This window comes from Hippoglossus hippoglossus, chromosome 9 (genome assembly GCF_009819705.1).
Source record: "Hippoglossus hippoglossus isolate fHipHip1 chromosome 9, fHipHip1.pri, whole genome shotgun sequence".
Taxonomy (NCBI): domain Eukaryota; kingdom Metazoa; phylum Chordata; class Actinopteri; order Pleuronectiformes; family Pleuronectidae; genus Hippoglossus; species Hippoglossus hippoglossus.
The window spans coordinates 12,969,443-12,993,850 of record NC_047159.1 but is presented as its reverse complement, the minus strand read 5'-3'; the positions used below and the strand labels follow the sequence as shown (position 1 = coordinate 12,993,850).

The 24,408-nt window shown below is 43.6% G+C and overlaps 1 protein-coding gene across 7 annotated transcripts in view; it reads right to left on the bottom strand.

Moving 5' to 3' along the window:
* smtnb (smoothelin b) overlaps window positions 1-24,372 on the bottom strand; it is a 50,296-nt gene extending 25,924 nt beyond the window's left edge. Inside the window, exons 1-6 of one of the 7 annotated variants that reach the window (XR_004615075.1) lie at window positions 24,218-24,371; window positions 23,987-24,151; window positions 8,532-8,689; window positions 6,829-6,907; window positions 6,660-6,738; window positions 5,695-5,774 (exon numbers count right to left, since the gene is read on the bottom strand). Coding sequence is in view for 5 of the 7 variants with exons in the window: in XM_034596883.1 (XP_034452774.1) it covers window positions 5,695-5,774; window positions 6,660-6,738; window positions 6,829-6,907; window positions 8,532-8,689; window positions 23,987-24,037 (447 nt within the window). In the remaining 2 variants the exon portion in view is untranslated. Of the gene's footprint in view, window positions 1-2,050; window positions 2,205-5,694; window positions 5,775-6,659; window positions 6,739-6,828; window positions 6,908-8,531; window positions 8,690-23,986; window positions 24,152-24,210 lie in introns of those variants that run through there. The other 6 variants (XM_034596883.1, XM_034596882.1, XM_034596885.1 and 3 more) reach the window with 6 other exon arrangements.
* Between the last annotated feature and the right edge of the window lie 36 nt (window positions 24,373-24,408).

Sequence of the window (24,408 nt, the reverse complement as noted above, 5' to 3'; positions counted from 1 at the left end):
AATCCTGTATATACCCACTTATTTTAGTGTGAAAGAAGTATAGAAGCCAGAGAGTGGTGCTAGAGATCAGACACTGGCAGATACAATGTCATGTCCTCAGACCAAATATTGCCCTAAGATGACACCGCCTGGAAAATGCAAACAAGGTCGGCCCAAAACAACAGAGCGGCGGACAGTGACGGCCGAGCTGAAAGAGATGGGTCTGACATGGGGACAGGCCCAACACGGTGCCCAGGACAGACCCAGATTCAGGCAGGTAGTCGATGCCTTATGCCCCTCAAGGGACATGGAGGATTCCTGACCCATACCGACACTGTCCTTCCACCAGGTTTCATGGAAAACAATCCAGTAGATTTAGTTTCATCTTGTTAACAAACAAACAAATAGACAGGGGTGAAACCTAACCTCCTAGGGAGAGGTAGAAAAAAAAGAGGGCAGCACAGATTTAAGGGTATAAAAATGTCATTTCAGCTTTTCAAGACAATGGTAAAAGTTGCTGATGCAGTCTTGGAGACCGCAGGGGAAAGCGAAAACTTTTGTGGAATGCTCCTTTAATGAGTGATCCCAGTGTCTGATGAGGACACAGACAGTCCTCTGCAACAGCACCAAAGACTGGAGGCACTTCAGTGTTATAATGTGAGGAGGTCACACACTGAGGACACTTCTTTAGTGGAGTCACTCAAAGAGTCACCAGGAGATAATTGCGCTTCGGCCATAAACACAATTAGAGAGAACGAGTCTTTCCTCACCCGCTGCTCCTCTCCCTCTGCAGACCAGGAGTCAGACAGACAGCCGTCATTTCACAGCTCCCACCAAACCACAGGGAATATATTTCTCACAGACAGTGAGGCAGAGGGAAAAAAGGGAAGATAAAGTGGAACTGGAGACGCAGACCAGAACGCAGGACCTGCTGCCAGCCACCGAGCTGTCATTAGCGGCTTCGCCCTGGCCCCAACGTTCGGGGACCTGACAGAGTGGAACACCGATGCCGTCCCACTCCGACGCTCGCCCTAACCACTTGCCCCCATCTGGCATCAGGGGGCCTCTTTGTGTTGAGCTATAATTGCTAAATCTAAAACTCATAAACACAAAAACAACTGTCCTCTCTCTCGTGACCACAGCGAGGCGTGGGCCATCTGGACTCCTCTGAACCCTCAAAAATATAAAACAACAATGAGGCAGAGGCTGAGCCAGCGGTGAGGTTGCACACCTCCTCCACCATCGGTTCAGAGAGCCGAGATTAACAGCACATCGGAGTTTTAATGCTCCATTTTTCCATGAAAGGTAAATTCATCAGTCCCCATCACTGGTGAGGTCAGAATCATCTGAGGGTCTTCCACCATCCCTCCACGTGGAAGAGAGAAGACGAAACCTGGCAGCTCACTTTCCATTACTGCAGCCGGAGGAACCACAAGCTCGGCTCACCTCCAATAATTGAAATAAAGTAGCTGGAATGAAGTAGCAATCATCTGGGTATCTCTCACACACACACACTTACACACACAAACACACACACAGAGTCTGGAGTGAGGAAACCCACAGAAGAAGTCAGCACTAAGCCTCAGTCCCATCTTTACTTACTGCAAATCACCACATGCCACTCTCAGCTTTTCAAAGTGGATCTACTGTACTTTTTCCAAAGTCTGACCTATTGCAACGGCTTTAAGACAATTCAAGCTTTGCTCTTTCCTCAGGTCTCGTCTTGCAACACGTTTATGATGAGATCAGGGAACAAACAAAAGTCTGTCTGGAGCTGAAACACACGCCCAGCACGCAGCCTACCTGTGCTCTCCCAGAACACCCAGATGATATGCAGACCTGCAGCCTCAAAGAGATACCAAAATTACCAGTTACCAAAATACATTTAAATCCAAAAAATATAAAAAAATACTCATTAATTATCTCATTTTGTTTTACATTCTTTCACTGCATTATTTTCTGTAAAGTTGTCCAATGAGCCAGTTTATTATCATGCATCATTAAGGTCAGCTGAAATGAATAAAAGGTGAATTAACAAAAAAAAATAAAAATGTACATTATGTACACAAACCTGAGAGTTAAACAGAGAGGCAGGCACGTCCCATTATTCTTCAAACAGACAGAAACAGATGTAGCCAGATGTGGAATTATGTCTAACTGTTCTTTTAGTTGGAATAAAAAGAAGAAGAAAGTCAGAGAGGAGCTTTACGCCTGTGACACACAAGAGCAGGAAAATCAAAGTGACATTTACCTTCTCCTCACTGGACTGACTGCCTCTCTCTTGCTTCTCTCTCTCTCTCTCTCTCTCTTCTCTCTCCTCCCTCTCTAAGCAGTTACCCTATCGGAGTCAGGACGTTCACTATTCTGCCACTCTACTCCCTCAGCCACATCACACACACACACACACACACACACACACACACACACACACACACACACACACACACACACACACACACACACACACACACACACACACACACACACACACACACACACACACACACACACACACACACACACACACACACACACACACACACACACACACACACACACAAAATACCAACAAGCCACTCCCTTGACTTCCCCTCCCTCCCATTCTGTCTCCACAGGGACCTGACCCCCACCACACACACACACACACACACACCCGCACACACACACACAGGTTAAAAGGGTTGCCTGGTTGACTCATTAACTTCTGACAAACTGCCATTACTGTGACCAAATTTTTCTTTATTTCTCTAACTGCTCTTGTTAAGACAAAGATATGTTAATGTTTCAAATCCTCATTAAAATCATCCGATATTTATTTTTTTTACACGGTTTTATCCTGAAATAATTAAAAAAAGATCCCTTACTCCTATTGGCATTTCTTTCCGCTCTATACGTATAATTAAATTCTTTATAAGCCGCTAGAGTACAGTTTCCCCGAAAGAGCAAAAGGAAACTTTTACCGTACCTCAGCTATGACATGTCAACCGTGCCTATTAATAACAGTTCTTAAATTCTAATGGGAGTTGGATTCTGGTAAAATTCCACATGAATAACTACATTAGTACGTTAATAAACAGGCGCATACGCGATAAAGTTTCCCTCCTAAACGTACAATACGTAACTTCGGCTGTTTGGCGTCTCTCAATCAAAATAATTTGATGACATTGTGAAGCAGCATGGGATCATGAGGGTTGTTGTCTTTACCATCATTGCCAATCAAAATCTACCTGATGCGATTCAGGCACAAATCATGTTCTCAGATGAGGTAATGTATTTAAGTTTTATTCACGTTACACAGCAAACGACGATGAATAATCAGGATCCATTAAGACAGCCGACTGGCTAACAGTGTGTTTTTCCTTCACCATGCATCATTTGCCCGGAAGTTACAGCAGAGACAAGGAAAACCATGGGTAAAGAGGATATGATGCAATTTAAGGCGGCCAAACTGAAATGTACCATTGTTAAAAATATTTTCGATACTGTAAGTACACAAGTAGAGTGGCTCTTGGACATTTTAATGAAGAATTGTGACGTATAATAGCTTTAACTTTTTGTCACACAAGCTCTTGAGCTGGGGTTTGTCTCAGGCTGCCGTCATATTGCATGTTGTGTGTTTGGCTTTTGTGTGTTTGGCTGTTGTGTGTTCGGCTGCTGTGGAAGCCTATCAGGGACCTCCATCTGCAGAGAGACAATCGCTCTCAGCTCAAAGAGATCCGCTGCTGTGATGTGAGTGGAAGGAGCCCTGCTGCTGCTGCGGGCCGATGTTGTTTTTGGCCACGTACCCACTCCAGTGCAGACTAGACTGCTGAGACACAGCTGGTGGGGTCTGTCCACCCCCCCCCCACACACACACACACACACACTATCCAGATCTTCAACACCCACCCTCTCATCCATCACACCACCTGTGGTTCACAAACCCACCACCGTACGACTCGGCCGTCTGACAGGAAGTGAGGTAAAAGGCTTGAATGCCAGAGCATCCTGTGACGTCAACATCCTATCATCACTTCCCATCTGAGGAGAAAACACAAACACACCCGGGAATGCACGCAAGCGAAGCATACGAAAAAATACTATGGCGGAAAAAACGGTTTCTTACGCATGAACAACCAGAACATGGAGCACTGATAAAGCAACTGATTGTATTTTCTCTCAAAGCGTAGACAGTGTTGTAAGCGTTTCTTCACTTTAATCTCTCAGAAGCTTGGTTACAACAGCGGTGAGCGCACACAGTAAGAATTAACTTTGTTTTTTTCTCCATAGAGATCTCATCGACTGGAAACAGAGCATTCATTTAATAAAAAAGGAGAAATAAAGCTCAGTGATCAAACACACCCGATAAGATAACACCACGCAGTCAAGTCTCTTCACATCATGATCTCTGCAACAACCATATAATTCAATCTGTTGCAATGGAAGAGACAGACGAAAACACAGTCTTGTTTGTCCTCCTCTAGAGGGCCAATCAGCTGTGAGGAGGACGTCTGGCGTTACAGAGAGCGACTGCGGAGGGATTCACAGAGATGGTCGTCAAAATGTAATTACCTCCGACAATGGAGGTTAGGTTTTTGTCTGCATTTGTTTGGTAGTTAGCGGGAATATCCAAAAACTGCTCAGGCGATTTCCATCAAATTCTCTGGAGAGGTGGAGCATGAACCGAGGAAGAGCTCATTAAATTTTGGAATCCGGATCGGGGGGGGGGGGGGGGATACAAGATTTTTTAAAAACCTTTTATAACATTGTGAAATGTTTTTCAACGTCTTGGTTGATTTCTCAGAAAATAATTTATTGATCTTGATGAAAAATATCAGACATGTTTGTGGGGGTTGATATTTTTGAGTGTGGGTAATTTGGTTTAGTTTAGACAACATAAATACGAACTAAATATGTAAAATCAAAAGATGCATGTGGGGTGTAGTAGAAATCAGTGATGTCATTTATGGAAACTACACTGAAATATATCAATAAGATAAAACGCAAAACAACCTCAATACGCGTAGAATAAAAATTTGACTTATTTTAGTATGACGGAAAAAAATGCAGAGAGGGGAGAAAATATTCTTTATAGAATGAATAACAGACATATCATCTAAATAAAAATCCAGCACTAGTAAATTTAAATGTGGTTTCATAAGGAGACTTTTTAACCATTGATTAAACCCAATCACTCTCAATGCTTAAAGTAAAAGCCTGTGCTGACAGATGCAAGATGACAACGGCAGAGAGACTGTTCCTGTCAGAAGCTTTTCACTGCCTTCACTAAACTCCAGGCAGGTCAGAGTCAATTTTATCTCTCTCCACATACTCATCCAGAAACCAGGATAAGGACGTTGAAGCAAAACGCATTCCTTGCCTCGTGGTATAGCCTCTGCATGTATTTTCCTGTGTGTCTGTGTGTGCGAGTTGCAGCCGCATTAATGACACACTGTGTGACTCAAGTCACAATGCTTGTTGTTGTTTGCTGCATTCCTGGTTGTGGCAGCAGAGAAACCTCGGCGGTCTGCGTTACCATGCAAACAGACTCAGCACCCACAAATTGCTCCCTGCTCAGTTCATTCTTGCAAATGGAAGCTGACAGGAGTGCACGTTAAATCTGAGATAGTTTACCCATCAGCTGTAATGGTGGTGATGAACATAATGCATTTGCTTCTTGCTGTGACATTCAATCATCTCTACAATGATTACTTTATTAAACTCTGCTGTACTCACTCCAATTCCCATGATGCCCTGGGGCTCCACACTCTCAGGATCCAGGCAGCGACTGGGAGCTTTAACCCTCTCCACAGTCCCTAAAACACAGGCAGCAGTGCTCAGACAATAATCAGAATTGAATAGATGACAAACAAATAGACTATACAGGGTGGACGTGGCTCACATATTTGTGTGTGTGTCACCGTGTCAGTGCATCACAGTGTTTCAGACTGACAGGGGCCTCACACAGACCAGACAGGGCTGAGGAATGAAAGGAATCCACTATCTGATCCAGTATCATAGGTAGATCTACCACAGAGACGATGGCCACACCAGACAGGCTGCTGTCTGTCCCTTGTGATATATGCACACACGCTCAGTAACAATGTGTATTTATCCCCAGAGTTAAAAAAAAAAACTATATGTATATATTTATTTTGGAATAACTTCAAACCAGCCGTTAAAAAGTTTTGGCAGTTCACAGTAATTTCATCAGGCCAATCAGAGACAGACTTTGGTGCCAAAATAAATATAATCCCTGAGTTTAATGCACTCTGAAGCAGTGACATCTCGAATATCGCAACATATTAGGAATGTTTTTTTTTCCTTGTGGTGACACATTCTTAAATAAAATTCTAGTTATGGCCCATTTAATTCTGACATTGTGACCTTTAACTTTATTTTTAAAGCTTCATCTTCGGGCTTATTATTTTAAGTGTCAAAATGAATTGTCCTTAAAGTGGGGTCACATCCAAGTCAAAACATTTTGTCCTAATCAGTGAAAAGACTCATGAAGTGCGCCAACCCTCACATCAATGTTCTGGACATTTTCCTACTGTTGTGACACGGAGAATCTCCTGCTGCGTTCTTAATATGTGAAAATGCACACTGGAAAATGTCTGAACTCAATTTCCCATAGTTCATGTCTAAAAACGGTGATAATGTCACTGCTTGACTCGGCTTTCTCAAACAGCTGGACTCACCTTGCTGCTGTTCATCTCGGATCTGTCGGATGGCTGCTCTAATCATCTTCCTCTCCTCGTATTCGCCGGCGGCACGGAGCTTCATGCAAAACACACACAAGATCTCAGTCTACAGAGCACGAGGCTGCAGTGTCACCATGTGTTACTATTTTAGTTCATCAACACTCACCATTTTCGTGAGCTCGTCAATGTCCTGGATCGACTGGAGTTTTCGTGACAGTATGTCCAAGTTTTCATTAGATTCTGACCTGAGAGAAAGAGACGGTCAAGTGGTTAAATGGTTTTTATTATGAATGACCATAACTGGACAAGTGATAAGTTGGTTGTCATAGTATCTTAAAATAGCAGACTCTGATCTGAGGCTTCAGTGTATGTGTGAAAGGCAGCAGGAGACAGATTCAAGATAACACAGTTTTCTTGGCCAGAAGAAAAACCATAAGAGGAAAAACAGTGTGGAAAAAGTGATGCCGAGCCATAAGAGATTTGACAGCAGTGACACACAGCGCCTGAAAAAGGCTTCTCTCATCCATCCTCCATTCTTTCAGTCTCGTATTTCACCAGTTTCACTGCTTGCTTTAATGTTGGTTTCTATTACTAATACACTCCTCCAGTTCTCTCATTATCCTCGCTTCCCTCCACTCGTTGTAAACGGATGTGTGGCATGCTGGAATGGAATCTTTCACATTCCTCCACGGGAAAGGAGAGGCACGGGGTAATCCAACTTTCAGATGGGTCCGTAAGACTGTGTGTGTATTAACGTGTGTGCACGTGCATGCATTTGCTGCAGCAGGTAGGCCTCCTGTTGCAGCTCCAGTGAGGCTTCGCCTTTGTTATTGTAACACAAGTCATCCGAGAGCAGCGATGGATGGAAATGATTAGGCCTCTGTATTAATTCAGCCCAACCCAGCCACTGGTCTTAATAAGATTCAGTTACGGAGAAAGACGACTGCAGGAGGTCGGGTCTCCTCTTCATAACCAGTAGTGTTAAATCTTGACTGTGCTCCACACCAGATGTTGGGATTGTTCCACAGCTTTGAACTGGAGCCAGGTTTAAATTAACACCTGTAAAGTTACTCGGGCCGTCCCATTGTGAGGAGCTCAGGATTTCTTACCCACAGAGAGGAAACTTAAGACCATCAAAAGGTTCAAATTCCCATACCATATCATTTATGTGATTTTGTTGTTAACTATGTCTCAGGAGAGCCAAATGTTTTTGCAAATTAACTGTTAAATAGGCATTTATATAATGAAGCTAGGAGAGACTGTTAAATGTTTTTAATGTTACTCCCGTGACATGAATGCTGACTGATAATCTGACATAAGGATACAATTACTGTAAATTGTAAACATAAGATGTGTGAGTGTTTTCTAAGCATCTACAGTTCTACTCACTGTGTGCCGTTTGTCATTAGGACAGGTCTTAGTGTGTGTGTACATGGACTAGTACTCCCATTAGGGGAGGTCTGAATTATAGACCTTGTGCAGTTTGGACATTTTGGTCAGTCATCACATCTTTAACGGGCTGTTTGAGAGTTAAAACTTGGCTTTAAAGGTTCCGGTTAGATTTAGGTTTTATCTTAGGGTCATGATAATGGTTGGGGTTTGACATTTAGGGATTGCGCCATGTCAGTGAGTGTCGCAGAGACAGAAGTAGGTATAGAAGTTAAAAGACAGGAAAATATTCTGAATATTGGGTCTAGATGTTTTCTGGAGTTTGCCGTTCACATATGACATTTTCCTCCTGTATTCTCACGTGGACTCACTCGGACACTTTACTAGGGGGTTGGCAGGGAAATTTCAGGAAAGGGTCCAGACTCGAGTGCATGTCTGAAAGCAGCTCATGTGTATCTGTGCGTTTGTGTGTGCTCTTACCTGTGCTGGTTCTCCTTGTCCTCCTGCTGTTTGAGGCGTGTGGGTCGAAATCTCTTGCTGGCCAGAGCGGCTTCCATGTCCTCGATCTCCCTCGTCCTCAGCTCCCGGATGGCTGAACGGATGAGTCGTCTCTCGTCCAGATCCACGGTTCCATCCAGCTGCACGCAAAACACAAAGATAGACAAACACAAAACAGGACGTGAGACGAATACAAGTGTGCTATCACAGCAGGACGCCTCACAGAGAGCGAAAGATTTGGCTTGCTAATATGAGGTACTTGTCATTCTTATATTTGCATCCATGAGTGAGTGCACCACAAGAATCTGCTCCTAAAGGGTCACAGGCTTGTTCTCAGTGTAAGTACAGGGCGGTCAATAAGCTGAGCTGCAGGGTTCTTGGGTCAAAATACAAGTCGCAGCGAAGGCTTCTTTCAGATGCCCTCTGTAATTAACCCTGCCAAACAAGGACAGCAAGGCACTGGTTCACAAGCGGGGGCAGACTTTATCCAATGTGGCCTCACAAACACACACACAGCTGTCAAATAGAAAAACAGTGTCCTGAAAAGTTCAGGGATCCACCTTCACGTGAACTCCATTTGTCATTTTTAATTATGCCAGCTTAATCCGAGTCACTTCTGACAGATGATAAATGCGAACAGCAGTAAAGCATGTAGGACAAATCTCGGCTGAACCTCCCTGGCTTACTTTTAAATGTGAGTTACAGGTACAGCAGGGCCAGCGGACAGCTTATAGACAGGTGATGACATGTGATCCGACTGCGCTTATGTGAAAAGACGGGACCACCTGAGCGAGGAGCCGAGGATGAGAAACAGCTGGTGCTCGGCTACAAGAGAGAAGCGTGTTCTGCTCTCTAAGGTCGACTTATCAGCCAGGTGTCTTCTTCTCTGGCTGTTTTTCATCCTGGTGGAACAGTAGCTTTGTCGCAGGAGGCCTCAGACACACAGACGTTGAAGTGGCTCACTTTAAACACTCACTAAACCATGTCATCGCTCGAGTGACTATTACTTAAAGGGTTTACATTTTGTCAAGGAAAAAGAGGAGTAATTAAGGCTTGTGAGTGTGTGTGTAAAGCACGCCTGCAGACAGACACATGGATGCTTTCAAGTGAGCAGCTGCTGTGAACATATGAGGGTAGAGGGAGTCCTCTGCTGTCAAATGGGAGACGTCTCCCTCCTTTGGTCAACAGCGGGAACCTGTCATCACATGCAGAGATGAGCCGCTCTGCTGGCAGGCTTCTCTTATAAACCTCACCCTCAAACACACACACCCACACCCACACACACGTTAAGGTTCCCTGCTGCACCAGTTAAAACCTGCCGAGTTAAGACACAAACCTTTGTAATGCCTACCGCCTTCAAATAAAAGGAAGCTGGATGTGGTTGCTAAGCTGAGCCGTACACCCTGGTGAGGTGAAAAACGGGGTTGATGTGCTCCCCCTGCTGGGCCCAGAGGATGAGGAAGAGAAGGGAGGAAGGAGGGGGGTCTTACAACACATGAGGAGGGCCAGTGGTTTTTAAAGTCTTGCTGTGGTTTGTCAAAATATGCAGCCCAAGCTGCACTCGCTCAGAGGGGCTCTCCTATATACTGTAATTTGTGGAAATTTAAAGTGCTGAGCTGACTGAAAAGAATGAGTAAGAGGAGAAAGTGCTCAGGGGAAAAAAAGGCCCAAAGAAAAGGATATGAGAAAGGAGGAGGGGAGGAGAGAGCAGACAAAGTGAAAGAGGGGAAAAATGAAAATGAGTAGCTAGACCTCGGTATGCCTAAAAATGGGCAGATGAGAAATGGGTGGGAAAGGTCCGGGCCGCACTCAGGTCATTCCTCACATTCCTGCTGACTCACAAGGAAAGGAGTTGGAAGTGTAATCATCGTCTGACTTTGGGTCCAACCCAGCGGTGATGAGGTGATACGACGGCCACGAGCCACAGTGTCAGGTTTTGATTGTGATGCAAGAAGGTAACGAGAGGAGAGAGGAAATGTTCAGTCCGATCACTGTCTCTCTCACACATACACACACACACACACACACTAAACAAACACTTAGGGAGCCGTCTGTTATCACACTCCCAGGCCCACTACTGAACCAACGTCATGGTGCGATTACACTCCCCAAATGCTGCCAAGTTTTAGGACGGACTGATTTATGTATTTATACATTATTGAGATGTAAGAGAACAGCCTCAGGCCTGGGCCTCAGTTCAAAAACAGTAACTTCTGCTTGGCATATAATAACAGGCTGTGTTTTGCTGCACATATCAGATATATCCGATAAAAGCCAAAAGGAAAATGTTTTTTTTTTTAAATAAATGGACAAACTCAGAGCATGTGACAGATGGCAGAACTGTCCAGATCAGTTTCACTAATCTTTTCAAACAGAAGCAATTAGTCATGATGTGGTGATAAGAGATGAAAAACATTTAGCAGCACTTTGAAGCTTGCCTGCTCTAACAACTCAACCAGCAGCAGTTCATGTTTACATGTTTTTTTAAACGGACCAATCAGTGCACACATGGCTGCATCATGCATGTTGACTGATTTTGGATTGGCTGCAGGATTCATACACTAGATCCAACGGGCCAATCCGGCTGGCACAAGGCCAGCGGCTGTAACTGACTTTTCCTTTACGTGTTTGAAAAGGACCAATGACCACTAGCTCCACAGGAAAGTAACGAGCGGGTGTGACTCAAGCTAATAAACCACACCTTGAAGTTGGGCGCCTGCCAAAGAAAACAGAAGAACTGTTAAAGAGCCAGAGACGGAAACACACGGTCACCCGGAAACGGTGCGTTTGACAAAAGTCCCACATGACAGTGGCCTTTACAGTGAGTGATCTGTGCTCAGAGGAGGAGGAGGAGGGGGGCAGTAAAAATCAATGAAGTTACTCAGTGACAGCACCGTTCACCAAGGGCCGTTGCCCCAAAGGCATTTTTCAAACCAGCCCACAGGCGTCTGAGTATCCGAGTGCCACGGTGGCTCCAAATAACAACACCGTGACCCAGAGAGCAGCCGTTGTACCTAGACAGAAGCAGCTTTTCACGCAGTGTTGCTTTAGCTGCTAACAGACGTATGAGTCAGAAATCACACACATACACACAAGTGTTATGTTTTACAGTAAATACGCCGTCACTGAGACTTCGGCGAACTGTCAGCACCTGTAATGACGGCAGGGGAACGGTCATATCACGCTCTGCTCCGCTGACTGAAGACTCGTCACCGTCACACCTGTCGACCTCTGCAAAGTCACCTGACGCACTGAGACAGGACGGAGGAAGTGGATAAGATTGACGGGGTGAGGACAGATGAGGCAATCCTGTATAGAAACTGGGGAGGTCGCTTAAGAGGGGTATTACTTACTTACTGAATCAAGAGATGACCTTATTTGGCATGAATTCTACTGTGGTGAAAAGCAGGATACAAACTAAATTAAATGTTTTTGATGCATCACGGGCAGGCTTGCTAAGGCATGTGCCATGCCGTAGCTCCATTTGACTCACGTCCTGCCCAGCAGAGGCTTCCTATGAAGTCCAACCCACAAACCTATCTTAAGGCATTCGACGAAGAAGCAGCTCAATCAATCACGGCCAATTAGAGAGTGTTCGTGGTTTAGCAGTAATCCGACCAGCTGGCGGCGGACGCACTTCTGAGGACAGCAACTCTCTCTGAACTCCTCCGCCACACATGAGAGATGCAGTTTACAGATGCAGAGAGTTTAAAAAGGTTCAGTGTATTGTGCGTCAGAGGGAAACGTGGTAAGAATACAGCAGGAACTCAAAAGATCCTCCTCAAAACATACTGAGTCTGTATTAGTGGGTCCACACAACACACACACGCACACTGTACCTGTGGGTGCAGCACTGTAACAGGATTATGTTAAAGCTGTGGGAGTGAAATAAGACAGAGCACTCAGCTAAAGTGGCGTGCAAATAGAAAGAAAATACTGCACAAGCTCAGATTTGAATAAATCACAACCTTCTATACCGACTGATTCATTAGAGCATTATTCATGGCAATACATAGCATTACAGATTCTTTCTGAGCCGCTCAAACATGGATTATTGGTAATGAGACGATTATAACGTCCAGGCTCTGTCTTCTGCTTTTTATATGTGTCTGTGCACTATAGGCTGAGTAGTTAAACATGTTAGTTTACATGATATATGATCTGACTTTAACATCTAGTTTTTGTTTTACAAAAGATACACTCGTCACCGAGGATCACAAAGAGGATCACTGAACGCCCAGCCAGATTCTTTAATCGGGTGTTTTTGGATTTAATTTAATCTAATCTAAATCACGGTTGTGTAACCACCAAAGGCTGTGATCTAATTCAATCAAAATTGTGCGTGTGTGAGTGCGACAACCTATTCTTTGTTTGTGTGCAATCTGCTCATTATCCAGGGCCATAATAAAAGAGATGACCTATCAGTCTCTGTTTAGGCAGTGAAGCGTGTGCAGTGGTCAAATGACCGTCCGGTGAGCAGACCAGACCGACACGGATGCCACCAAGCAAGCTGACGCTGAACTGAAAAAGAAAAACACTACAAAACAATACCTCTGATAAAAACAATAAGTGATATTTCCAGTTAAGAAAGACAGTGAAGAGAAAACTGAAAACAAGCCTGTGAGCCAAAGAAAACAAATCAGCTGGGTTAGGCCAAGTCCTCTCAGAGAAATAAAGAAATCAATGACTCCATAAAGTACCGCTAAGTTATAAATAAAACAGTACTGTATGAATTTGGCCTTTGGAGTTTGTATGTCCGAGTTGAGACATTTCAAAATTCAAACTGTCTTTGATAAATAAACAAGTGGTCTCATGAGACCACTTGTTTATTATATCACATCATAAACTTTTTCAAAATAATCACTTTTACCAAATTGTGCTATTATCAAATAAAAATATTTTTCCTGTATTGCCATGACTTGAGTTTGTTTCAGTTTTTTTTTTCTACAACCACGTGATGTATATTTAGAAATTTAACATTTAAAAAGTTTAGCTTCATTTGTTTGATGACAAAAAGGGTTTGAAACATGAATATTCCTCAGACAGGTTTTTAGGAAAATCATACAAACAAACTAAGATGAATATCACAAAATTTCAAATAATAGCCCTACATTCTAGAGTGTCCCTGCCTTATGTTGTGTACGGTGTTTGACAAAGGTCATCACAGCCTTGTGTGCAGAAGACCGTCACCCCCCCCTCACACACCCCGGGAGCACAACGACCCCTCAGACCAAGCCCCGACCTTTTGACTCCCGGTGGGTGCACATGTGCTCCATGTCGTTTTCTGTTTTTGCACTTAACCCTTTCTTCTTTGTGTCAAGTAAATTTCCTGGCATAAATGGATTACATATACTTTGGGCAAGAATGTGTGCGCGCGCGTGCGTCCATGTGTATGGTAATGAGTGAGGGATGAGGGGGGGTAGCGCGTGTTAAAGCATGAAACCGGGGCTACAGTAATAATTTCCAGAGCGGGCTGACGTTAGAGTGCAACACGGCAGCATCGGATCAGTGCTTCAAACTCTCTTGTGTCAGGCCTACAAGGGAGTTTGCCCTTATAAGGACACGTGGGACACTCCTTTCAGAAGAGCTGAAGTGGATTACCAGCTGCCACTGAGGAAGGCAGACGAGTACAGACAGTGAGAGACACACAAATAAACAATTGAGAAGGACTATAAAAGGTTGAGAAAGTCCCACAAAAACGTTTCAAATCTCTTTATTGCATTTCTGTGGGGGGAGGGGGGGGGCAACTCCAATCAGAATCAGGTGGAAGGCTGTAAATCATTTCCCAACACCTGAGGAAAACAATGCATGCGTACACTAGACCCGGCACACAGACACACCACACCCACTGAAAAATGGAAATATAATCAGGATACACGAGAGCCCTGCAAGACAGGGGACTGCTTGTTTCTCAGAAGAGGGAGTTTCAGTGACCTCTTGGCGGAGAAATTAACAAAGAAATGAAGCGGAACAGAGGTGAAAACTCTTTGTGCTGCGGCTTTTATTGTCTGGTATCAAAAAAAGGGAAACGGTTCCAGCTAAATATACAAGCGAGCGAGGGAGAAACACAGATTACTGCGCCTGTGGCAACGTGCTCTGCGAGCGCGGCTCCACGTGTAGGAAAGCTAAACCTTTACTAATAACTGGAAGGTAGGACAAAGGCCGGGAGCAGACCTGAAAACAGTGTGCCCCTTTACACTTGAGGTAGCAGGCATAAAGAACAGACGCACTGGAGGAATGCATGTGGGTCAGAGGGGGGTATAAGCTTCAAAAATGTTGTATAGGAATTTAATGATGCACTGAACCCACACATGTGCCGCATGCTGACAGATTATTCAGCACTTGCACTTTATGATGGTCCACACTCTGATCTGAATCGTATAACATTGGCCTTTCGCTCCTGTGCAGGACCTGAAAAATGATTTGTAATCTCTACTCCTTTGTTGCATATCGCTCAATCACAAACAACCCTACACATCATCAGTGATATAACCCTGCCTGGCTTCATTGACCTGGCTCTGCTAGACATTTTGGCCCATTCCACTTGTCTGGCTTCACACTCTGTGTCCCTCATGAATGGGTTTCTCTTCAGAGAGGCAGTTCAGGTCACAGAGAGGGATCCAGGTCAGTCACAGCCCTGTTGGGACAAGCGTGCTTCACATTTTGGGAGCTGCTGCCTCATCAAAAGGTTTCGTATCCTCCGACAAAGGCAGGAGCTGTGCACTGTCCAGAGCCATTGTGATACAACCAGATGTACATGCAAAACCAATCCATTCACTTTGACAACAGTGTCTGCAGCTCCTGATTTCACTCCAGTGTATTTCCCCTGAGAGTGAACAGGAATGTGGGTCAAATGTTTGTTTGACAAGTTTTGTTTCAGGTTGAGTGTTCGATTTCCATAAACTCCAGTGTTTTTGCACAAAGAAAATCCCTATATTCAGGAAAATCAATGCAGAAACATTCTTTCTCATTCCACACTTTCTTCTGTGCTTGTGAGATGACAGATGTTTTTTGACATTTTCAACAACTTCTCTGGGAATAGTTAATGGATCTTGATGACTTAGGGAAATGATAGCGATGAATGTGTGAAATTTGGTGCAGCTTGGTTGAATTTAAGGGGACTGTGGGGCTTTGGTGGAGATATGAACTCTAGTAAATACTATTCTAGTATTTCATGTATTTGGATGCCAGGATCTTCACTTCCTCTAGTGCTGCTGCTTTGGATCTCTGAGTTTAACATCACACCAAATCATGCCTTTCCTCAAAAGCAGGAGTTTTTGGACATTAATCAAAGGAAACCGACAGAGGAAAGGAGCTGTCCGCACCTTGTTGGTTTATTGCCATTTTCGAATCGTGGTCATAAGAAGGTCTGATAAAGCATTCCGGAGAAGGAAGCCTTTAGAAATAGAGATTAAAAAAGACCTCATCTGTTGGCCTCACCCTGTGAGGAGAGGAGAGATAAAGCATGGTGGGTTTTCTCCAGATATGGGGGATTGCTGCTAAAAAGCACGACCAGCACTTTTGATTTAATGAGTTAAGAGTAACGGGACGTCCCACGGGAGGAAACAAACCAGGGGTCCTAGCACTTTGGGAGGCTGCAGCGCACAAACAGTTTGTTCTAATGGGTCCATGAGAGCCAGCCACGCTGACTCCGACAATCCACACTGACTATGACAATGGGAGTGAGAGTCACACACTGACAGACAGACAGAGCCAAACTAAATCCAACAGATCAGCTGTGTGGATCTCAAGAATGCCGTAACATTAACAACAGTGAGCTGGAAAGAAAAACATCAACATCCGCACGATTTTCTTTTTTGCAGATCTCAGGAAATGACATTCCTCCGAGAGTCCCTATAGAAAAGGCTTAAATCATAGTGTGTATGTTTGACGTGGACGATGTATTTATGTTTATTGCTCTCTCTTTCATCTGATATTTTTTTATTTTAAACCACACCGTGCTTTCCCAAGCTGGCAAGATGTGATATATTTATACATTAATACTGGTGTAATTCAGTGTGTTACTTGGCAGAAACCCTACATTTCTGATCCCACACAGCACTGTATGCGGCTTCCTGTATGCTCTTTTCCTCTATATATAGAGCTAAATCAATATAGAGCCGGAGATTGAGAAAGCTGTACCAAGGACCTGCTACGGTACCTTGAAGAAAACTTCAACTTGAGAATCTGAGTTGCGTAAACAAAGAAGGCTTCTGAAAAACAAAGCCATCTGTCAGTCATCTTCATAATGACGACGGCAACAATTTTCCTTTACCATGAGAGAAAACACAGTTCCCCCTTTTCTTCCTTTTTAAGTGTCATAATTTTGCACAAACTAAAACACACAGACACACCTCTTCAGTACGATGAGGTCTTATAAGGGTGAAAAATACTGTAAAGCGTCTGCTTGTATTGGGAAATAATAGATTAGACCACTGAACATCTAAAGCATTGTAAGTCAAACTGGGATTTCACCAGTCAGAGATACCTGGTGGTGGTGAAGGAGACAGAAGACAAAAAAAACCAACCAAATCCCTTAACCAGACCTTTTCCTTTTGGCAGGGTCATGATGCAGACAGATCAGCCACAACAACCCTCTCTGTTGGATCACTTACCAGACAGACTTAAACACCAGAGCAACTTGGATGGCAAATTGGTTCACCCCTCGGTTAACAGACCCATTTGTCAACAGGGAATACACTGCATTAACCTAGTTACTCTATACTGCACAGATATTTGATCTTGAAGTTACAACTCTTTTGTCTCCCTCTTAGTCCTGCTAGTCTGTCACATTATCAGATATATGTATATAAGCTCTTTCTATCAATGATGATCCAAATACTGTGTAACTAAACTCGAATGGAACCCTGTGGACTATTTGAATGTTTTTGCCATGATTCACATCCTGCCCTCCTACTCTGCTAGACATATAAAAGTTACAAGAAAAGAAAAAGTGCCGGGAAAAAGCGAGCTAAAGTATGTCCACATTGCATGATCTCAACTTTTATTTTAAAATCAGGTTTAATGCTGAAGCAGATGCATTCAACACTTTCCTTAGAACTCAAGGATACACACAATGTGTTTGCTGAATGTACACATTTGTTGTTTGTTTGCAAAATATACAAAGAACCTTGGTGAATCACATTCCCCCGTTTTAAGCTTGATTAAAATGATAGCGAGCAGCCTATAGGGGGCGCCATGTTTGTGAGTGGTCACTGTACATCGCACACTGTCAAATACAGCGTCTTTAATCCATAGACTGAACATAAAGATGGGCGACATGGCGGCTCTCCAAAAGTGAAGCCAAAGCGTCTCAATCACCCCCTGGTGGCTGACTGTAGTATAGGGACTGTAGATGGGACATGGACCAAACTTAAAAAGTCACGTCAAATTATTTTTTCTCTAAGATTATGTTCAAGTGTTAATATTTCCGGCAAGTTTTTGATGCTCGAGACTGGCTTGCAATTGGTCGAGTGTGTCTTGTATTGGCAGGACCTTGTCACCCTCGTTTCATCTCCCAGTCACTTATTACTGACTACTGCAGATTCTGGTTCCAAACAATGTCTTTGGCTCAAGATGGAAGGTTTCGTATGAGGGATATTTTGGCTTCGTTTCTCGATAGTGGGAGGAAGTGAAGATGCGTCATCCATCTTTGTAAACAGTCTTTTAATCCTCAAATACATCTGGACGATTTCCTGACTGAACTTACTGTCACAATATTCTATTCTCTTTAATAATAAAAATAAAATACTGCTCCTCATAATCAAATGGCAGCTTACGCTTCTCAAGTACCCAACTTCACAAAATGACAAAACAATACTAAGTATCCACTTTACTGAGGAAGTTGGTCAAAATGAACTAAATTTCAACTTTATACATGGAGTAAATGTTTGTTCAAGTAAATCTGAAGTTGTGTTAAATTCAATCTGAATTATTGTTCCACAAAAACAATCGACTTTATGGCCACAGACTAAAAATAGACTTTGGTGGACTTTGCATGCGAATGATCTCAAAGTTGAGTCCTTTCAGAGCCAAAATAGGGTGGGATATTTATAGCACTGTCCACCAACACATGTTTCCTGTTTTATCAAACAAACAAGAGGCCTCTTTTCTTATCTCTTTGCTCCCTGGCCGTGTAGTTGGATATTCAGAGGGTAAAGTCTGCTCTCGTTCGCTGTGATGGGCTCAGTCCTGTCACTGCAACAGTGTAGATAGCTTGTAAGCTCCTTCCAGGCATGACACTGAAGTTTTGCACATTTTCCTGACATTTTCGGAGGGGCTGTATGTAAGGACGTAAATATTCAAGTTAGTTGCTCTGGACATTTTCCAGAACTGTTCCGGCCAACCCCTTATATATTGTGCAGAAAATGTCTGGAAAATTCCCAGCGAGTGAGTGTTGATGTTTCTAACACGCGACAGATGCGAAACTAGAAGAATAAAAATATCGCAGGATGAAAAAGAGGAGTCATACACGTAAAAGAGCTTTTGATGTTAGGGGCCAACCGCGGTGATGTGTTGTAAACAAAGATTTCTCCGTCCAGTCCGGCCTCCTGCAGGCTCTGCCCAGGCGCCACCCCTCACCTGAATGTTGCGGACACTTTACCGTTGTTGTGAACGTGAATGACCTGGACAACCTCCTGCTGTGTTCTTCGTATGTGAAAGTCAAACTCCGAAAAAATGTTCAGACCCACTGTTCATTTTCCTCAGTTCATGTGTGAAAACTACTATCCTGTGTGTTTAGTAAGTGGAAAACTGTACTGAATATTGAACCGCCCGCAACCTGTTTCTTCATCTTTGAAACTTAATCATACGGGAAGCGCTTTGTGTAAATGTGAAGGGCATAAATACCTGTGAGAATGTTGACAGATTACAGGGGGGAAAAAAATCAGGTGTGCACTGTGTGCTTGTAGTTTATGGCCCCGACAACCCTTTTGCACAAACCCAGAAGTACCAGGTGTTATTAGCCGTCGGGAGCATAAAACATGTTTTCTTTACATGTAGCAAGAAGTTGGGGAAGCTTATTAAAAGGGAGATTTGCTGCATGCAGGAGCTTGTATCTGCAGATTCTTAGACAACACAGCAGTCAACTGTCTTTGATGAAAGAAAAATGGTTTTCAAGAATGTTGACAAGGTCTACAGTTTTATCATTTTAACCCTGACAAAATGAGACCAAATCAAAGAAAGAAGGTATTTTCCAACAAATACAGTCTGAGTAGCAGACAGAAGAAAAACACAGCGCATAAATCTAAAAACCTCCCAGACGACAGTTTAATGCATCGTAATTTTTCCGATTTATTCGTTCTTGATGATGAGGCTGACATTTCGGGCCATGCCTCTGGGGGATAAAGAGAACCTGGGGACTGTACTGAGAGACTACAAAACAAATGTATACTTCCTCTCCAACTGTAACCGTTGAACCCTTGTCAGAGCACAAAGGAGTCCAGAGAGCCATAAAACGAATCCCCAGGGGCCCAATAAATCAAAGAGGCCACGCCACAGAGTGAAATTACCCCATTTTAAACATGTGTGAATGCTTCTTGATCACCAGGGGAGAGCAGACGGTCACAGAGCTCGCAAGAGAAGTTACAAACTATTATGCAAGACATCCAGCAAGTGAAATCAGCCCAGCAGGCGTAGTGGACAGAAAGTCTCAGTGCGCTGACACCTGTTCAAAAATAAAAGGGCAGACTTTGTGCATAAGCAGACGACAAGCGGTGAAAACGATGATATCTTTACGCGAACATTGACGTTTTTAGCGATTTGTGAGCTTGTCAGAGTTCACATGTTGCTGCATTCCTCTTGTGATGTAGAGCAGCTGCGGGGGGGACGGTGAGGTGTCCGGAGATGATTAGAAAAGAGATGGTGATGTGGCTGACAGATGCCAGAGTCAAACATTATACTTAGGCAGGTGCACAAGTGCAACAACAGGAGCCGACACCTGTAGAGCAGGCTCGTCCTGCAGGTTTGACACACTGACTCACAGCAGATTCCGGCCTGTTATAGATGATAATCATCACGCTGGGCGCGGGCAATGGTCTGTTACAATCAGTTTTTATGTGACAGTGGTTGGAGTGGTTTAGCTGGAAAGAGCTTTTCTCCAACTGGCTTCGGCATCTCCCCCCGTTCTTTTCGTGTCCACAGACCTTAAGCAACATTCAGACAGACGACCCGCACCAAACGACCTTTCCAAAAGAAACTAGGACACCAACTGATTAGTTTTTTGTGGATATTTGAATAATCGTGGCGGCCGAGAGAAAGGAAAATGCTTTGCCTGGTTGCCATGGAGGGGATTAAATAAGCAATATAAAAGGCAGCCTGGGCTTTGAATAGGAGTGTAGAGATGGGATTAGTGGCGTTAGAGAGGCGGCCATATGACCTTCTGACTGTTGAGTTCATTAAGCGCAGCGGAGGCCTGGAGTTTGTGTTCCTTGTCTAACGGTTGTTGAAGAGCAGCTCCTCCGGCAGTTTAATTAAGCTGCAGTTCTTAAGTCCTAACACCCAAAGCGCCATTCGTGTCTCTGTTGAACAATTTCCATTTGAAATCTATCTATTGCTAAACAATTCTATCATGTCCTCGGAGCCAAGTTCACTGTGGAAAATGCTGACACTCAAGTCACCGCAAACATCATCAGTGCAGATGTGGGATCTTGGTGACCTTATCGCTGGTGGTCACATCTGAGGAGGAGGAGGGAGGCTTCGGTGGAGGGAAGCTTTGGAGGAGACGCTCTGTTCCATGAATCCGGCACAGAGGAGACGACGAGACATTTCAAATTGTGAATCCCATGAATCCCAGCGTTTGCGTGACACTGCTGCAGCTCTCCAGACAAAAGCAGCATTTTGACGGCAGGTTCAGGCAACACAGGAGGATTCAGAGGAGCTTGAGATGGCTTATAACAATGAGCTGAGGTTTGATGATGTTATGAGTGGGAAAACATCTCTGACATGTATTACTGCAGATATAAAAAAGGCAGCTGAGGGACAAAAGACTAAAAGTGGTCCAACAAAAAAGCTCCTCAGTCTTTTTCTCCGCCAATATTTGTGGTGAACTCTGATTCCTTCCTCTGTTGTTTTCAGTTTAACTACGTCTTTCCTACTCTGGCCTTCGATAAACAAAACCTATAAACTGAACGATCAACGCCATCGAGAACTAAAAGTAAGTAATTATAACAATTGATTATCTATGAAACTTATGATTTAAGTGTTGGCAGGAGCTAATCCCAGGTGACATTTGGCAAGAGGCGGCAGTTTATCACATGGCCGACATAAAGAGACAAACAACCACTCACACCTACTGTCAGTTTAGAGTCTACGTTCAACTTAACCCCAATATGCATATGTTCGGACTGTGGGGAACCCACGCAGACACGAGATAGCATGAAAACTCACAGGGAACGGCTGGGATTCGAACCAAAGACCTTCTTGTTGAGTTGCGGACTTCTACCGTGCCGCCCTAGTAAATAATTATAGTCAATAAAAATGTTCTCAGCCTACTCCTGTTCTCCAACTGTCATAATGTCACTTAAAGATTTGTCCTTTAGCTGATTCATGAGAAGAGAACGACTGTAGCTCGTGGCCAGATAGTTCCAGACTTTAAGGAAATAATGAATTTTGTTTAAATATCATCCCACTGGTCAACAAAACATTCCCAACATTTAATTCTAAGTCTAGATCCAAAGTAAACAATTTTCTTGTCAGGTTTACTGATCTTTAAGAACAGAAAATCAACTTGTGCGTCGGAGACTGTGGGAAGCCCACACAGACACAGGGAGGATATGTAAACTACACACAGAGACACCCCACCTGAATCGAGATTCGAACCAAGAACCTTATTGCTTTGAGTAAACAATGCAGGCAACCCCCGTAAATATTTATGCTCAAGGAAAATCGTATTTCCTCCGTGTACTCCTGTTTGTCATTTAAGTGATTTATGAGAAGCGAGTGACTGCAGCTCGTGACCAGATGATTCCAGGGAAAAACAATGGATCAGTTTAAATATCATCACACATTTATAACTATGCTTTGAATCCAAAGTAAATATCCTCTTCTATTCGGGTTTATTGATCTTTTAGAACAGAAACCAACTTGTCTGTTTGAAATGGCCTCTTTTAAAAAAGGTCTCATTCTCGGGAAAGCAGCTAGTGAGGATAATGACTTTAGAGCTCATTATCATAGAGAGAAGTGCATCAGTGATACCATTGTTTGAAAACCTACCACTTTAAATCAATACACAGCCCCCTGAAACAGCGAAGAGATAAAATAATAGACTTTTAAATGCACAACGTGAGAAAAGAAAGTCAGAAAGTCAAAAAGTCAAAATTCATGTTCATTTTAGTGCTGTTAGTGAGAGCTCTCCCCATTCACTGATCCAAATCTCTTGTTGGTTTCATGTTAGCAATAGATTATATAAAATGAAAAGCTAGTAAACACTTGTCTCAGATATTTCATGTACGACTGTTTCCTGTGTCTAACCGTGATTCAGGAAAACCCCGCATGACGTTGTCTGAATAAGGACAGCGTGACTCATGCATCCTTGTAAAAGTGTCAGTGTTACAGGTGTCATGGTGCGTGTCAGACAGACAGACAGACAGACGGACTGATGATGTCTCACCTTCCTGTGCCTCAGGAAATCACTGGGACATGACTAATACGACTGAGATCCAGAGAGACATGTAATGTAAACCTGTGAATCACCTACAATCAGAATGAATTTTTACGTCCTTCCACTGTTTTGTAGCCAAGTCTGTTGTGTGTAATCATGGATTCACACCGGAACTTCACAACAGTTCTTCAACCAACTATGACTTTCTTCACGGCTCAGTCTATTACTGATTTGATTGCTCAATGAATTGTTGAGTGTAAAAAGTGTTTATTTAAAACTAATTTATAAAAGGAACATCATCCGATAGTTGTTTTCACTATCACCAGCCCTGAGATATTGAATTTTACGAGAAACAAGAGCTGAATAAAAACAGGACTTACATTTGCGAAACTTAAAGTCAGACACACCTGTCTGTTAAACCGGCCACTGTCACTTTCACTATCCTTTAATCCGTCTATTTGCCTCAATTTATTGATTGATTATTCAATGAAATATTTAAAAAATGCTTTCCAAAAGTACATTTAGTAAAGTGAGATATAAACATGACATTAAAATGATGGTGGACTGGGAAGAATACAAAAACCCACTATGTTCACTGTGAGTTATAAGAGGGTTAAATTCCTCATAAGGGCTCACACCCATGTGGAGGAATGAACAAGATACAAGTTCAAATAATGCAGAAAGACTCAGACAGACAGAGAGACAGACAGAGAGAGACTGAGAGACAGAGAGACAGACAGACAGAGACACAGAAGGACAGACAGAGACACAGACAGATAGAGACACAGAGGGACAGACAGACAGGTAGCAGAGCATCTTCATCCAGCTTGTCCCTCACCAGAGCTCGCAGAGAGGACTCATCCAGCGCAGAGTAACTCTCCACCGACATCTTCCTGTTCTCCAAGCCGGCTGAGACGAGCAGGTCCCGGACTGTGAGTGTCTGTGTGTCCGCTTCAACAAACACGAACCACCTGCACGACTTCTTCTCTTCTTCTCTTCTTCTTCTCCTCCTCCTCTTCTTCTTCTTCTTCTTCTTCTTCTTCTTCTTCTTCTTCTTCTTCTTCTTCTTCTTCTTCTCTTTGTGTTTGGTTCAGTCTTCTGTCAGAGCAGCTGGCTCGGTGTCAGCGGAGGTAAACTGGTGTCCTGCTCGCGGAGGAGATCATGATCCACTGATCGTCTGTGGAGTCGCAGTGAAAACACACCACGCACGCACGCGCTGCTGTGCGGGAACGTTAGCAGCTTTTTGAACCGAGGATTCCC